Here is a 13,622-nt window from a genome sequence, read left to right on the forward strand (position 1 = left end):
ACAGCCACGGACCAGCCCTCCGGCTAGGAGGCTCTGTGCCAAGCCTCCTGAGGGCAGCACGGAACCCAGCAGCCACCCTCGCATGGGTGGATTGTCAGCCCCGCCACACCACACGTGCCTGCTAACAAAAAGGATCGTGTGGAGGGACAGGCGTGATGGGAGGCTGTTCCTCGCCCCGTTCTGGGGCATCTGGAGGAGGAGTTGGCATGGAGTCAAGGCGGGCTGCCAGCCTTTCCCAGCGCCCAGCAGCCAAGTCAGAAGACGGAGCCTGCGGCCCTGTGGGAAGGGTCCCGTCTTCAGGAGCTGATCTCCCTGCCCTGCTGTTTCCCACACACAGTCCAGCCCGAGGTTGCGGATAAGATAGTCCTGGTCGCAGACAGACATCTCCTGGAGCTGCCACTGGAAGGTCTCTCTGTGTTCGATGAAGGGACAATTTCCTCTGTGTCACGAGAATTTTCTCTTCAAATGCTGTGGAATCGCCTCCATAGAGAAGAGACAGGTAGGAGCTGCCCTCAGCCACCTTAATGTGCAATTTTAAAATGGAAATATTTAAATTATTTTTTCAGATGAAACAATGTTAGCTCCTATCAAAAAAAATCATCATATGTTGCAACATTTTTCTAGGCATTTATTCATTCAAAGATATTTATAGGATATAAATACTCACCAGCCTGGGCAACATGGTGAGAGTGCATCTCTACAAGAAATTTTAAAATGAGCCGGGCATGGTGGCGTGCACCTGTGGTCCCGGCTACTCAGGAGGCTGGGAGATGGGAGGATGGTTTGAGCCTGGGAGACTGAGGCTTTGGGGAGCTGAGATGGCGCCACTGCACTCCAGCCTGGGCAACAGAGTGAGACCCTGTCAAAAATAAAATATATATGTATATATATAAATACTCAAAACTATTTATAAAATACCTGCTATGTGCCAGTATCCTGGTGCTAAACACACAGGGAAGATGAACTTAACGCTGCTCTTGCCCCCACAAATATCTGTTTCAAAGGAGGGGACCAGATGTGTAGTAAACAGCCAGCCTCTCCGTTAGTCACTCAGACGGTGAAAAGCATGGGGGAGAGCGTGGAAGGCCCTGACCTCGGCTGGGATTCGGGGGTGATGACATTCTTGACTGAGTGCTGGCTGTGCAGATGTGCCCAGGTTGTGAAACTTCCCCAAGCCCTACACTTGTGGTGTGTGCAGTTTTCTGCACTTCGATATCAAATTAAAAATAAATAGATTGGACTTTAGCTTCCATCTCAGATGAAGTAACAAGGACGAGATTTGTCCTTCCAGCTGAGACTAATAAAAACCAGAGAAACACGTGAAATGAGGGTTTTCAAACATTGACGGGCAGTCCGAGCAGGACGGGGGTCCTTGAAGGGGGTTGGCTGGCGAGCGCCACGGCCCACCCAGCTCTTACTCTCTGGGGACTTTCCAGGCCACAGCATTGTTGGGGGGGTGGGCAGGAAGAGCCCAGGGGTCTCCCCAAGTTGAGGACAGGCAGTTTGGAGTCTGGGAAGCTGACAGCTACAACATGCAGGGCGGGACACCCGGAAGGAGAGAGCTGCAAGGAACGGCCACTCCGAGATCTGCAGAGCCCTCGGCAGGAAGACGGCCACCGCCTGTGTGCGAGGCCAGGGAAAGAGACAGCTCTGAAAATAGTGAAAACACAGATAAACACTTAAAACTCCTTTATTTTCAAAATCTCTTTAAAATATTTTTGAGCAAAAAGCTTAGAGCAAAAGAAAATAATAATGGTACGGGGTTTTATAACATAAATGTGGGATGAACGACGACAGCACAAAAGATGAGGGGGAGGGAATGGAAGCAAAGTATCTAAAGGCTCCATCCTCTGGAGAAAGTGTATAATATTACTTGAAGATAGAGTGATAAAGTTATAAACTGTACATCCTCAAGTAATCAATAAAAACAAAACAACAAGAAAAACAACCCACAGAGTTTATAGCAAACACATAATGAAGAAGATGAAATGGAATCATAAACACACCCTTCATCCAAAAAAACACAGAAAAAAGGAACAGAGAACAGATAGGAAAAATAAAAAACGAATAGCAAGATAGTAGTATATTTCAACCCAACCATATCCATCATCACATTAAGTGTCTAAACACCCCCAACTAAAAGAAAAAGATCATCTGATTAAATGAAAATTCAGCGTTCAAAATATGCTTCCTCTAAGAAACCCACTTTAAATAAAAAGAAAATGGTAAGTTAGAAAGAAAGGATGGAAAAACCTTATCTCTTAGTATCCAAAGAATGTTGGCATGGTGAGATTAAATTAGAAAAAGGCGGAGTTCATCCTGGGAACATGACCAGAGCTACAGCGGGCCATTCCGTAAAGAGGACGAGGCTAATTCATGAAGAGGGTGTGAAACCTCAGTGTCTGTACATCGATTAACATCGCTGCAAAATACATGAGACAAAACCCACGGAGCCACAGAACAATCAAGACGTACCCAGGGATGGCTGGAGACGTCAACATCCCTTTCTCAACAGTGATGGAACAAATATGCATCAAATCAGTAGGGTGTGGAGGATTAAACATACCAGCCAGCTTCATCTAACAGACATTGATGTAACATTCCCCCCACGGCAGAAGAATGTACACTTTTTCACACACACACAGAACATTCGACAAGATATACCCTAAGCTGAGCCATAAAACAAGCCTAAAAAATATGAAAGGGTCTAAATTACCCACAGTAGGTTCTCTGACCACAGTGGAGTTAAATTAGAACTTAATAACAGAAAGCATGCCTGGAAAACCCCAGTTACTTGGAAACTAAATATGCTTCTTAAATGCCCACGGATAAAAGAAGAAATTAAAAGGGGAATTTAGAAAATATTGTGATGTGAATGAAGACAAAAACACAATTTATCATTATTTGTGGATGCTGCTGAAGCGCAAGAAGGAATTTATGGAACTAAGCATGTATGTTAGGAAAGAAAAAAGGCTGCAAAGCAATGACCGCTATTTCTATCTTCAAAAATTAGAAAAAGCAAATTTAACACAAGCATGATCAAGGATGATGGAAATAAGAACGGAAATCTATGACACAGGAAACAGAAACACAAACCAAAAGCAAGTTCTTTGAGAAAAATCAATAAAATTAATACACCTCTAGTCAGGTCAGGCTGATCAGGAAAAAGACACAAAATTATCAATATCAAAAATGATAGAGGCAGCATCACTACAGAGTCAAGAGAGGATAAAAAGTAAATAATGAATGATGCTGGGCCAATAAATTTAACAACTTAGATGAAATGGACAAGTTCCTCGTAAGACCCAAACTTCCAAACTCACTCAAGAAGAAAGGGATGACCTGGATAGGCCTGTATCTATTAAAGTAATAGAATGTTTAGTTTAAAATCTTCCCACAAAGAAAAAACCTTGGCCGGGCGCGGTGGCTCACGCCTGTAATCCCAGCACTTTGGGAGGCCGAGGCGGGTGGATCACGAGGTCAGGAGATCAAGGCCAGCCTGGCCAAGATGGTGAAACCCCATCTTTACTAAAAACACAAAAATTAGCTGGGTGTGGTGGCGTGTGCCTGTAATCCCAGCTACTCAGGAGGCTAAGACAGGAGAATCACTTGAACCGGGAGGTAGAGGTTGCAGTGAGCTGAGATTGCGCCACCGTACTCCAGCCTGGGTGACAGAGCGAGACTCCATCTCAAAAAAAAAAAAAAAAAAAGGAAAAGAAAAGAAGATACCTCTACACCCAGAGGGTTTCTACACACACCCTCCCACAGCGATGAAAGAGGAGACTCTACTTCCCAGCTGATCTTCTGAGGCTGGCATTATCCAATACCAAACCCAGAAAAAGACATTAGGAGATTTTAAAAAATGGCCAATATGCCTCATGGCTATAGACGCTAATAACATTCTTAACAAAATGTTAGGAAATGGAGCAAAACAATATGTTATGAGGATTTATATTACGTCCAAGTGGGTTTTAACCCAGGAATACAAGGGTAATTTAATATTTGAAAAATCAGCCAATGTAATTCACCATATTCATAAGCTAAAAAATAAAGACTCTCTGATGATTGCAGTAGATGCAGAAAAGCATTTGACAAAACCCAACATCCATTCCGAATACAAACTCTCAGAAAATGAGGAGGGGAAGGCAGCTTCCTCCAGCTGGCAAAGGACATCTGCAGAACACCTGCCCCTGAGCGTCGCAGGTTGGCAGGAGGCTGAGGCCATCCCCCAAGACCAGCAGCCAGGCAGGGCCGCTCGCTGCAGTGTCAGCACCATGCCGGAGATCCTGGCCGGAGTCGAGAGGCAGGAGGAAAACAGGAACAGCCTCTCGGTGGCCTTTCTCTGCAGGTAGTCTCATCATCTATGTAGAAAATGTCGTCTAATCTACAGAAAAAGCTACTCTAACTAGTGAGTGATTTTGGCAAGGTTGAAGGATACAAAAGTCAAGGTACAAAAACCAATTGCATTTCTATATATCTAACTATCAGAAATTAAAACTTAAAACACTACCATTGACAATAGCTTCCAAGCCAGGAAATGATTAGGGATAAATTTGACAAAAGGTGCAAGACTTTGTACGCTCATCCTATAAAACATTGCTGAGAGAGATTAAAGAACTAAACAAATGGAGAGAAACATCACGCTCTTAGATGAGAAGGCCCAATATTGCCAAGGTGTCAGCTTGCCCTAAAGTGATCTATAGATTCCACACAATTCTAGTCAAGATCTCCACAGGCCTTTTTTTTTTTTTTTTTTTTGTAGAAATTAACAAGCTTATTCTAAAAGTTATATAAAACGTAAGGGACCCCTATAATAGCCAAAACAGGAGGGCACACACCACCTGATGTCAGGACCCCGTCACAAGGGTGCAGTGTTGACACAGTGGAGCGCAGGCATGACGGTAGCCGTGTAGACCCGTGGGACGGGGCGGGGAACCAGAAGTGCGCCACAGGTGCACAGCTGGGTGGTGGCTGGCGAAGGGACGAGGACGCCGAGCGGAGGAAGGTGCGGCACCTCCACGAGTGGCTGCAGTCCCTGGATGTCCACGTGCAGAACAAAACACAACAAAAACGAGGCCACACACCACGCAGGAAAATCAGCTCGAAATGGATCCGAGACCAAAGACCCTCACATTTCTAGCAGAAAACACTGACGAAAATCTTTATGACCGTCAGCAAATTTAAGAATTTCCACTCTTTGAAAGATATTGTTAAGAAAACGAGAAGTTATGCCAAGACTGGAAGAATCTGATAACAGTAACAAATTTAGACTGTATAAAGAATTCTCAAAACTGAATAATAAGAAAGAAGCAACCCTATAAAAGATTTGAGGCCGGGCGCGGTGGCTCACGCCTGTAATCCCAGCACTTTGGGAGGCTGAGGCGGGCGGATCACGAGGTCAGGAGATCGAGACCATCCCGGCTAACACGGTGAAACCCCGTCTCTACTAAAAATACAAAAAATTAGCCGGGCGCGGTGGCGGGCGCCTGTAGTCCCAGCTACTCGGAGAGGCTGAGGCAGGAGAATGGCGTGAACCCGGGAGGCGGAGCTTGCAGTGAGCCAAGATCGCACCACTGCACTCCAGCCTGGGCGACAGCAAGACTCCGTCTCAAAACAAAAGGAAGTCAGAGCAAGGAGGCAGAATGATCCCAAGGTGAGCAGAGGAGCACATGCAGAAAGTGCCCAAGAAGACGCCAAGGAAACAGAGCTGCCACAGAGAAGAGCAACCGAGAACGCCAGAAACGGAAAGGGACAGCGCTAACGATGCACCAGCGGCGATAGAGAACACGGAAGTCTCTGAGCAACTTTGAATCAACATAGCAAAACCCCTGGGCAGCAAGGACCAAACACTAGGAGAAAACACTTTCAGATGCCAGGAAGAAAGCAAACCTGAGTAGTCTCATAACCAGTAAAAAAGGACATTGATGGATTGAAGTCTTCCCACAAAAATATATCCATTTTTCCATGTTTTCACGGAATCCTGCCAGACTGTCAAGAAACAGATCATATCAGTGTTAGATAAATCTCCTCAGTAATAGAAAAGTAGACAGCTCCTCCCATCCTTCCCTAGGCCAGCCTAACTGCTCCCAGACTGCTCCAGAACAGCACAACAAATACATAAAAAGATAAGCTGTCATCACTCAGTTCAGCCTTTTCTCTTCCCTTCCCACTTCCTGACGGGGTCTCGCTCTGTCACCCAGGCTGGAGTGCAGTGGCACAATCACAGCTCACTGCAGCCTCCACCTCCTGGGCTCAAGCGACCCTCCCACCTCGGCCTCCCAAAACACTGGGATTACAGGCGTGAGCCACTGTGCCCGGCTCCAGTTTAACCTTAAAACGCTACAGATGTCCTAGAGGAACAGTGGTGTGAGCGTTTCAGTCAGCGCAGGGTAAAAGCATTTGATAAAATGCACACATTTACTTTGTGAGCCAGGAACCAAACACAATGCCACATCCTGATAAAGAAATCCATCAAAAGCTAGAGACAGCCTCCTTCTTAACGGGGATCCCTCAGAAGCAGCCTCTTTGAAGGGCGTCAGGCAGTGGGCCCCATCCATGCGTCCATTCCGCTGTCTGCTGGCGGCCCCAGCATAGGCACACAGAAAGAAAAGAAAAGTCGGGGGCAGAAACAGGAGGGAAGTGTCCATCCTTCCCAGGCACATGACTGTCTACTCAGAGCCTGCAAAAGAAAGTGTCCATGTCAAAAGGGGCAGGTTGTAAATCCCTTTACAGAAGGCCCTGGAACCAGCAAGGGGCCCGGGCACGGCAGGCACACTGGTGAGTACCCAGTGGGGTGTGTGAATGGTCAGCCAGGTGGGCCTTGGAGCCTTTGGAGAGTGGTTCTTTCTTGAGGACTTTCCCCAACCCTGTGAACCTTTGCATTTCAGAAGTTATTGCCATGTCACCTTTACAAAAATTAAAACCGCTTGTTCTCACAACTTGTTTTTTTTTCATTGAAGTGAAATTTGCATAACATGAGATTAACCGACAGTGTGGCCGGAGGGCTGCCTCGAGCTGCTGCCAAACATCCCTGCCTCTTTCTTGTCTTCAACAGAAGGTGGCGTGAAAAAGGAGGGGAGAAGCAGAGACCCCAAAAAGAGAAGCCTAGCAAAGAAGGGCAAGAAGGTGGGTGGGGGCCTGTGGTGGGGGATCGGGCTGGTGGGCACAGCGGGAGGTCACGCTCCTGGCCCCTGCACCTGCTGACCCTGGTCTGTGGTTGCAGGGCAGTGTCCCCCGGACCATCCCCCCTGACTGCGTCATAGTTGACTCGGACAACTTCAAGTGTATCCTTTGATGGGCCCCGGGGGGGCCCCAGACCCCGCCCTGTGCTCCCGTTTCTCCTTGACCGGGACCCAGTCATCGTGGACCCATACGAGGAGGCTCAGGGCCCAGGTGGGTGCTGCACAGGGCTCCCCGTTCAGGCACACGCCAGCCTCAGGCCTCCTGCCGTCCTGCAGTTGTGGGCAGCAACTGGTGCCCCACTCCTCGAGGCTCCAAAATCTGCATGTGTGCTTGCCCCGTTTTGGCTTTAAATATTTTAATTTGTTGAGGTTTTCTCTCTGGCTAGCCTGGTTCTACCATCACCCCACCAGGGCATGGCAGGGCACTGACATATGCGCCTGCATTCACTGTGACTCCTCCCCAGGGACCCCGGCCCTGCACACCTGTGTCTGATGAAACACCGTGGTCTGTATCCACCCCGCTCTCCTTGCAGAAATGCTGACTCCTGTCTCCATCACCCAAGACATTTTGGAAAGATTCCAAGACACGTTCACATCGCGATGGGCGGGACATCTGGGAAGCAAGCACTTTCCCAGGTTCGGATCTGGGCTCCCAGGAGCCGTTTGCAGTGTGGCAGGTCTTGGAGGTCCAGCGGGGCGCCACTGCCCCCCACCTGCGGCTCCCTGGGTCTGCCCTGCAAGTGCCGCCACGTACAGCATGCGATGCTGAGACAGACCCAGCTCCTTGAATCCTCACAGAGACTGGGCGAGGGGCACTATTATCCCGCCTTACAGATGGCGACCTGGGGCCCCCAGGGTCACCGATAGCGCAGGGTCCAGCAGCAGGGGCTGCCTCTTCACCACCAGCACTGCAGCCCCCTCCAGAGACCACCCGCAGACTCTGCCCCCCAGATGCCCTCGGGGTTCCGTGGTCCAGAGGTGTTCAGAAGCAGCCAGCAGGGAACCAGAGCAACCAGGGAGAGAGCACCACGGGTGGGAAGGGTCATTCCATGTCACAGGCTCCATGCCAGGGGCGGGGCAGCAGGGGCAGGTGTGTGCAGGGGCATGTGTGTGCAGGGGCAGGTGTGTGCAGGGGTGGGGCTGCAGGGGCAGGTGTGTGCAGGGGCAGGTGTGTGCAGAAGCAGGTGTGTGCAGAGGGTGGCACTGCAGGGGCAGGGCTGGGGTCCTGTATGGAAGGAGGGAACCCTGGTCTGGTCACTGTCTCCCATGCCTGGAGTACTGGGGGTGCCTTGACCTCCATGTGCTGGGCCGTCGGGAAAGCCCCTCCTAGCGTTTCCCGCAGCCAGCCCTGCCCGAGTAGGGGGTGTTCATGCCAGCGTTGAAGTCCGTGCTCACCGGGGGTCCCCTTGACTCGGCTCCTTGTGATCCCTGTGATCAGAGCACAAAGGAGGGAGGCCTGGGCATTAGGAACATGAAAGAAAGTTCAGTTTAACGCACAAATGGGACAGGCGTGGACCACGCAGGATGTGGCGTGCTTTAAGAACGCACGGTGGGGTCTGGTGCAGGCGCATGGGCACCGTTGGCCAGCACTGTCCTCTCTCCGCAGCCAGGCCCAGTGGGAGCAGGCCCTGGGCAGCTGCAGCGGCTTCTTCTTCTATGGAATGGAGAGCTTCCTGTCCCATATATTAGTGGAGAGATTGGTCGCCATGAACTTGCAAGGTGAGGGGTCCTCTCGGCACCCCCTCCCCCGCGGGCACAGGACAAATCCACCTGAGGGCAGAGCAGGGCCACTGTCGCCTGCTGGTGCTGCCCCCACCCCCTGTGACCGCAGCCCCCTCCTGCCCCCACCCCCTGTGACCGCAGCCCCCTCCTGCCCCCACCCTCTGTGACCGCAGCCCCCTCCTGTCTGCAGGTGGACGACCTCTGGCCACCCTGCACCCCCTGCCTGGCCCACAGAGACATGGCAGCCACAGGGGCTTCTGGCCCTCCCGCCCTTCATTTCTGAGTGCCCCCACTCTGCCCAGCCCAGCTTTTCAGACCTGGCAGGCCAGGAGTCAGGAAGGCTGGGGTGGGCCATTCAGGACCGTGCTGGTCATGGCCCCTCCCTCAGGGCCCCTCTAGTCTAATTGTGGGCACTTGGGACCTTGCCTTCCCCTTCGCTGTCCACCAGCCGTGGAGGGGCTGCCAGGTGTGGTCCTGCCGTGCCTGGCACAGTGACACCCCAGCCAGCTCCAGCACAGGGGGGGCTTTTGGCAGGAGGTGGGGATGGCAGGGCAGGCTGGGGGCGTGGTGTGAGCACAGCACATGCATAAGGGCACATGACCCCGTCACGCGCCACGGCCCAAGGGTAGCGCTGACGGAGACGGCAGGCACAGCCACTCAGACACTGCAGAGCGAGCAGTCAGGAGGCAGGTGTGGCTCAGCCCTGTGCCAAGGCCACCCCTCTGACTCAACTCCTGTGGCTGCAGCCCCACCAGGACGCCCCCTGTGCAGGGCCAGCCTACTTGCCGTGACCTTCTCTGATGGGGCTGCTGATGGCCCCACTGTGTGGGGTTGACGGGAGCCTTTCAGGGACCCGGGAAGCGCTGTGCCCCCCATGAGGGGCGTGGGCCCTGCTGATGGAGCGGAGCAGGTGTGTGGACACTTGTCCCGTGGCACCTGGCACCCAGGGCCTGCACTTGGGTGGGGCCAAGCAGGACCCCCACTCTGCTCTGAAGCCTGGACCTTGGCCCTCAGAGGTGCCGGAAGCACATCCCAGGTGGAGTTAGAAATGGGCCTCTTTGAAAGTTTAATTCCAACTGAGGCAGTAAGTAAAGAAGAATAGCCCTCGCCAGGGCTCCCCCAACTCCGCAGCAGCCTCGGCCTCACGCAGCTGGACGGCCTGTCTGTGGGAACGGCCAGGTTGCGAGTGGAAGTGGGCAGCCATCTCCCGGCATTCATGGGGCTCGCAGCAGGCACGCCCAGGGTTGCGCTGGCTCCGGGTCCCGCTTCCGTGGAGGCCCCAGGCCAGCAGCCTGTCCCTCCGTCCTCGAGGAGGGCTCCATCTCATACACCTCATTCATGTGGGGTGCCAGGGCGTCCAGGCATGGTGGGGGCGCCGAGATGCCCTCCAGGGCAGAGGAAGCTGGGGGAGCCCAGGTGGGCTTCCCACCACTTCCTGTTGCCCGGCACAGTCGCCTGGAGGAGGCTGTGAAGGGTCTGGGCTCCTGAGGCTGGCGAGGTCCACTGTGGCCAGGGGGGTCCCTGGAAAGACCCTGACGGTCATGAGGTTGGAGCCTGGGGCTGAGGGGCCAACGTGCCATGCCCTGCCACGCCCTGGGGGCACAGGCCCCCCCCCCACCCACACCCCACCCCCACTCCCCATGTGGGGCCAAGGCTGCTGAGCTGCCCTTCCCGTCCCGGCAGAGTGCCAGGTGGCAGTCCTGCTGGACCTGGCGCGGTCCTACCAGAGCTTGAAGCGGCACATGGAGAGCGTGGAGCACAGGAGGTGCCTGGCTGCCCGGAGCGGGTGGGCGGGGGTGCTGAGGATGGAGAGGTCAGACGGGCGTGGGACCCATGAGGGAGCAGGGACCTGGGGTCAGGTTTCAAGAACGGTGAGAGCTGTCGGGGCGCACATGTGTTCCAGCAGTTGGCGAGGTGTGGCTATGCATGGGGAGGGGGCGGCTCAGCTGGGCCCCTGGCACCAGCCCACGGGAGCCGTGTCCCCACAGCGCCTCACAGCTGTCCCTGGAGGAGCCCGTCGAGGCAGCCATCCTGCTCAGCCTGGTGGGCGTCAAGAGCATCCTGGCAAACCAGTGGCCGACACTGCTGCAGGACAACGCACTGCGGGCCAGCGTCTTATGGGAAAGTGCGTGGGCCCCTGGCATCCCTTCAGCAAGGCTGCCAGGGTGTCCATGCCCGTCTGAGGGGACGCTTCTCCCCTAGATCTGTTGGCCGTTGGGAAGCCGGTTGGAGAAACGGTGCGTCTCCTTCAGAAGATGAGTGGCGACGAGGCAGTGAACCAAGGTAAGGGAGGGGCGGTCTGCACCCCGCGGCCTTCAGCACCCTCTGCAGCTGCTGCCTGTGGGGCACGTGCACCCCAGAGCCCTGCAGGGACAGGTGTCTCCACTTCTCCGTGGGGAACTGGGACTCCAGACATTAACTAGGAGCCGGAAAGAGGGAGGGCTTGTTCTTGCCTGGAAGCTGCCTGCGTCTCTATACCGCCCCAGCCCCCCACCGTGGCACGACCCTCGGCAGTGATGGCCCACAGTGCCACGTGGCTCCAGAACCCAGAGGGAAAGCATCACGGTTCCTCATTGACAGCTCCAGTCACACAATCCCCACAAGCCCAGGGGCTGTCTGGGAACCAGTGGGAAATCCAGGTGGCAGCTGTGCCTGGCCGTCTCCCCAAGCAAGGACTCCTAGGGGGCCGACAGCCTGCACCACAGTGCCCGACGGCCCCTGATATGACCAGGCGTCCCGGCCCAGGAAGAGGAATGCGTGGGTTGAGGGGTGTGTCCCATTGGCATCCTGGAGAGCAGCCTGCCTGTCACATCGCACCCAGCGTCCGCCCCTCTCTCGGCCTCACAGGGGAAAAGTCGGGAAGGGGCATGGGACATGGTCTGTTCTCAAACACGGACAGGCGGAACCCCACCCAGCCGTCCTTCAGAGTCAGCAAAACCCTCCTGCCACGGTGAGGCGGGAAGAGCCACAAAGGAGCTTCCCGGGACCCTGAGTTGAGGCACTCAGCAGTGCACGGAAGGGGTGGTCTGCCCTGACTAAGAAGACTTCCCCCAGAGGCCTTCAGTATTCACTGGTCACCAGGAGCTTATTGTGTAAAGAGCACGTGGTCCACGGTCTGGGGATACCAGGCCCAAGGATCCCTGCTTGTTGGGGGAGAGAGGGAGCGAGGGGCAGGAAGAAGGCGACCGGAACCCACACTCACTCATCCCCGCAAATGCAGAGCAGGGCGCAGACACGGATGCTGCCATGGTGTGGCCGGTGTGGGGCCCACATGACGCTCTGCAGGGGAATTGGGGAAGGGCAGAGCCAGGCCGGCTGTTCCGCTGCTGCTGCTCAGCGATGACCTTCAAGTTCTGGTCCCTGCAATGGAGGCATGAGCCCGGGTGACTCACACTGTTCAAAAGGGGCAGAGGCCGCTGCTTCCTGCAAGGCAGCCCTGCTAAGGCCGCAGCCACACCCTAGACGGGCGCCCCCCAGCAGAGCAGCTCCCCTGGCCGAGGGGTAGAGGGGGACGGTGGGCTTCGGATCAGGGGGTCCAGTCCTGGTGCTGTCACCCGGCTGTGCGGGCCTGGACACGTCAGTGCGGGAGGGGTGCGGGTGGCGGGGCCGCCCTGGGAGGCCTGGCGAATGGCAGTGTGCTCCCCACAGCGCCCTCAGTCAGAGCAGCCGCCACTTCCTGCCCCTGTGCCCTGGCCCTCGCCGGGCTGGACGTCCTGCGGGGACTTGGGGTTCATAGCTCCCGCCCCTTTCTCCACAGACGAGGCTTCTCAGACCTTGAAGGACAAGCTACTGCTGCTCCAAAGCTCCGAGCTCCTTCCCACCACGCTCAACTTGGTCCTGTATGGGCTGCCGCACCAAGCCATCGGGTAGTGCAGGCCTGGACCTGCCTCCCGTCAGCTGCTGCGGCCCCAGCACTTGCCTCTGCCCTTGGCTCTGCCCCTCTGCCAACCCATCCCCACCTCCCGGCTCCCATCCCCAGCTCCCAGCTCTCTCTCCCCTTCCTGGGCCTCTCCCCAGCCCTTGGTGCAGCCTCAGCCAGAGACCCTCCCCCAGTGACTTCCCGCCAGGCAGCCGCCTGGACCTGGAGCTCTGCCTGCCTGTGTGCGCCATGGGGTCTGCGTCGGGGCTGGAGCTGCGTCTCTTCCTGGGGCCAGGACAAGGGCGGCCTCCCGTCAGCAGGCTCCCACAGCAGGCGGGCTTGTTTCTGCTGGTGGCAAAACTGCCTTTCCCTGGGGAGAGGCACCCCCGGCAGGGCCTCCAGGTGCGCGGCGCACGGCTCGGAGCCCCAGCAGACAGAGCTTCTCAGCGCCACACCAGGCACTGGTGCTGAGTTGCTTAGCACTGTTCGGACCGTGAGGCTGTTTTTGATTTGAGTGTTCTGGTAAACAGCAGAAGCCAGTCTCTGTGTGTGGATTCTGTGACTCAAGGCTCTGTGTGAGGGCTTCTGGGATGCTGGCCCACAAGAAATGCGCCCCTGAACCCAGCAGCTTTCCACCGTGGGGATGGGGGTGGGGCTCACACTGGTGCAGGCCACATCCCCTGCACACGTGCAGGGCCCCTCAGAAGGAACCTTCCAGAACAAGGAGGCTCATGGGCGGCAGAGTCTGTGCCTCAGGCACCACGTGGAGCTTCTCGTGAAGTGATGCTTTTCTTCCGTGAACACTCCTGGTGGGCTGCTGCATCCAGGCGCCCCTGGGGGAAGAGACGTGCCTTCCAGAT

At 55.0% G+C, this 13,622-nt stretch overlaps 1 protein-coding gene and 1 long non-coding RNA gene across 12 annotated transcripts in view; one reads left to right on the plus strand and one right to left on the minus strand.

The window, feature by feature from the left end:
• CFAP46 (cilia and flagella associated protein 46) overlaps positions 1-13,301 on the plus strand; it is a 112,669-nt gene extending 99,368 nt beyond the window's left edge. For 5 of the 11 annotated variants that reach the window (XM_058435866.1, XM_058435869.1, XM_058435870.1 and 2 more), the window contains 10 exons: positions 332-499; positions 7,055-7,125; positions 7,223-7,283; positions 7,357-7,392; positions 7,715-7,817; positions 8,788-8,900; positions 10,587-10,668; positions 10,807-11,028; positions 11,106-11,186; positions 12,661-13,301. In XM_058435866.1, the coding sequence (XP_058291849.1) occupies positions 332-499; positions 7,055-7,125; positions 7,223-7,283; positions 7,357-7,392; positions 7,715-7,817; positions 8,788-8,900; positions 10,587-10,668; positions 10,807-11,028; positions 11,106-11,186; positions 12,661-13,276 (1,553 nt within the window). In that variant the 3' untranslated portion in view covers positions 13,277-13,301. Of the gene's footprint in view, positions 1-331; positions 500-7,054; positions 7,126-7,222; positions 7,284-7,356; positions 7,393-7,714; positions 7,818-8,787; positions 8,901-9,093; positions 9,638-10,586; positions 10,669-10,806; positions 11,029-11,105; positions 11,187-12,123 lie in introns of those variants that run through there. The other 6 variants (XM_058435871.1, XM_058435872.1, XM_058435874.1 and 3 more) reach the window with 5 other exon arrangements.
• Positions 317-3,601, minus strand: LOC131383011 (uncharacterized). The gene is made up of 3 exons (XR_009212663.1): positions 1,419-3,601; positions 668-859; positions 317-520 (listed from the first exon to the last, which is right to left on the minus strand). It is a non-coding gene; the product is annotated as an uncharacterized LOC131383011 (long non-coding RNA).
• Positions 13,302-13,622: the final 321 nt, after the last annotated feature.

The sequence above is a fragment of the Hylobates moloch genome, unplaced genomic scaffold, assembly GCF_009828535.3.
Source record: "Hylobates moloch isolate HMO894 unplaced genomic scaffold, HMol_V3 SCAFFOLD_3, whole genome shotgun sequence".
Lineage (NCBI taxonomy): Eukaryota > Metazoa > Chordata > Mammalia > Primates > Hylobatidae > Hylobates > Hylobates moloch.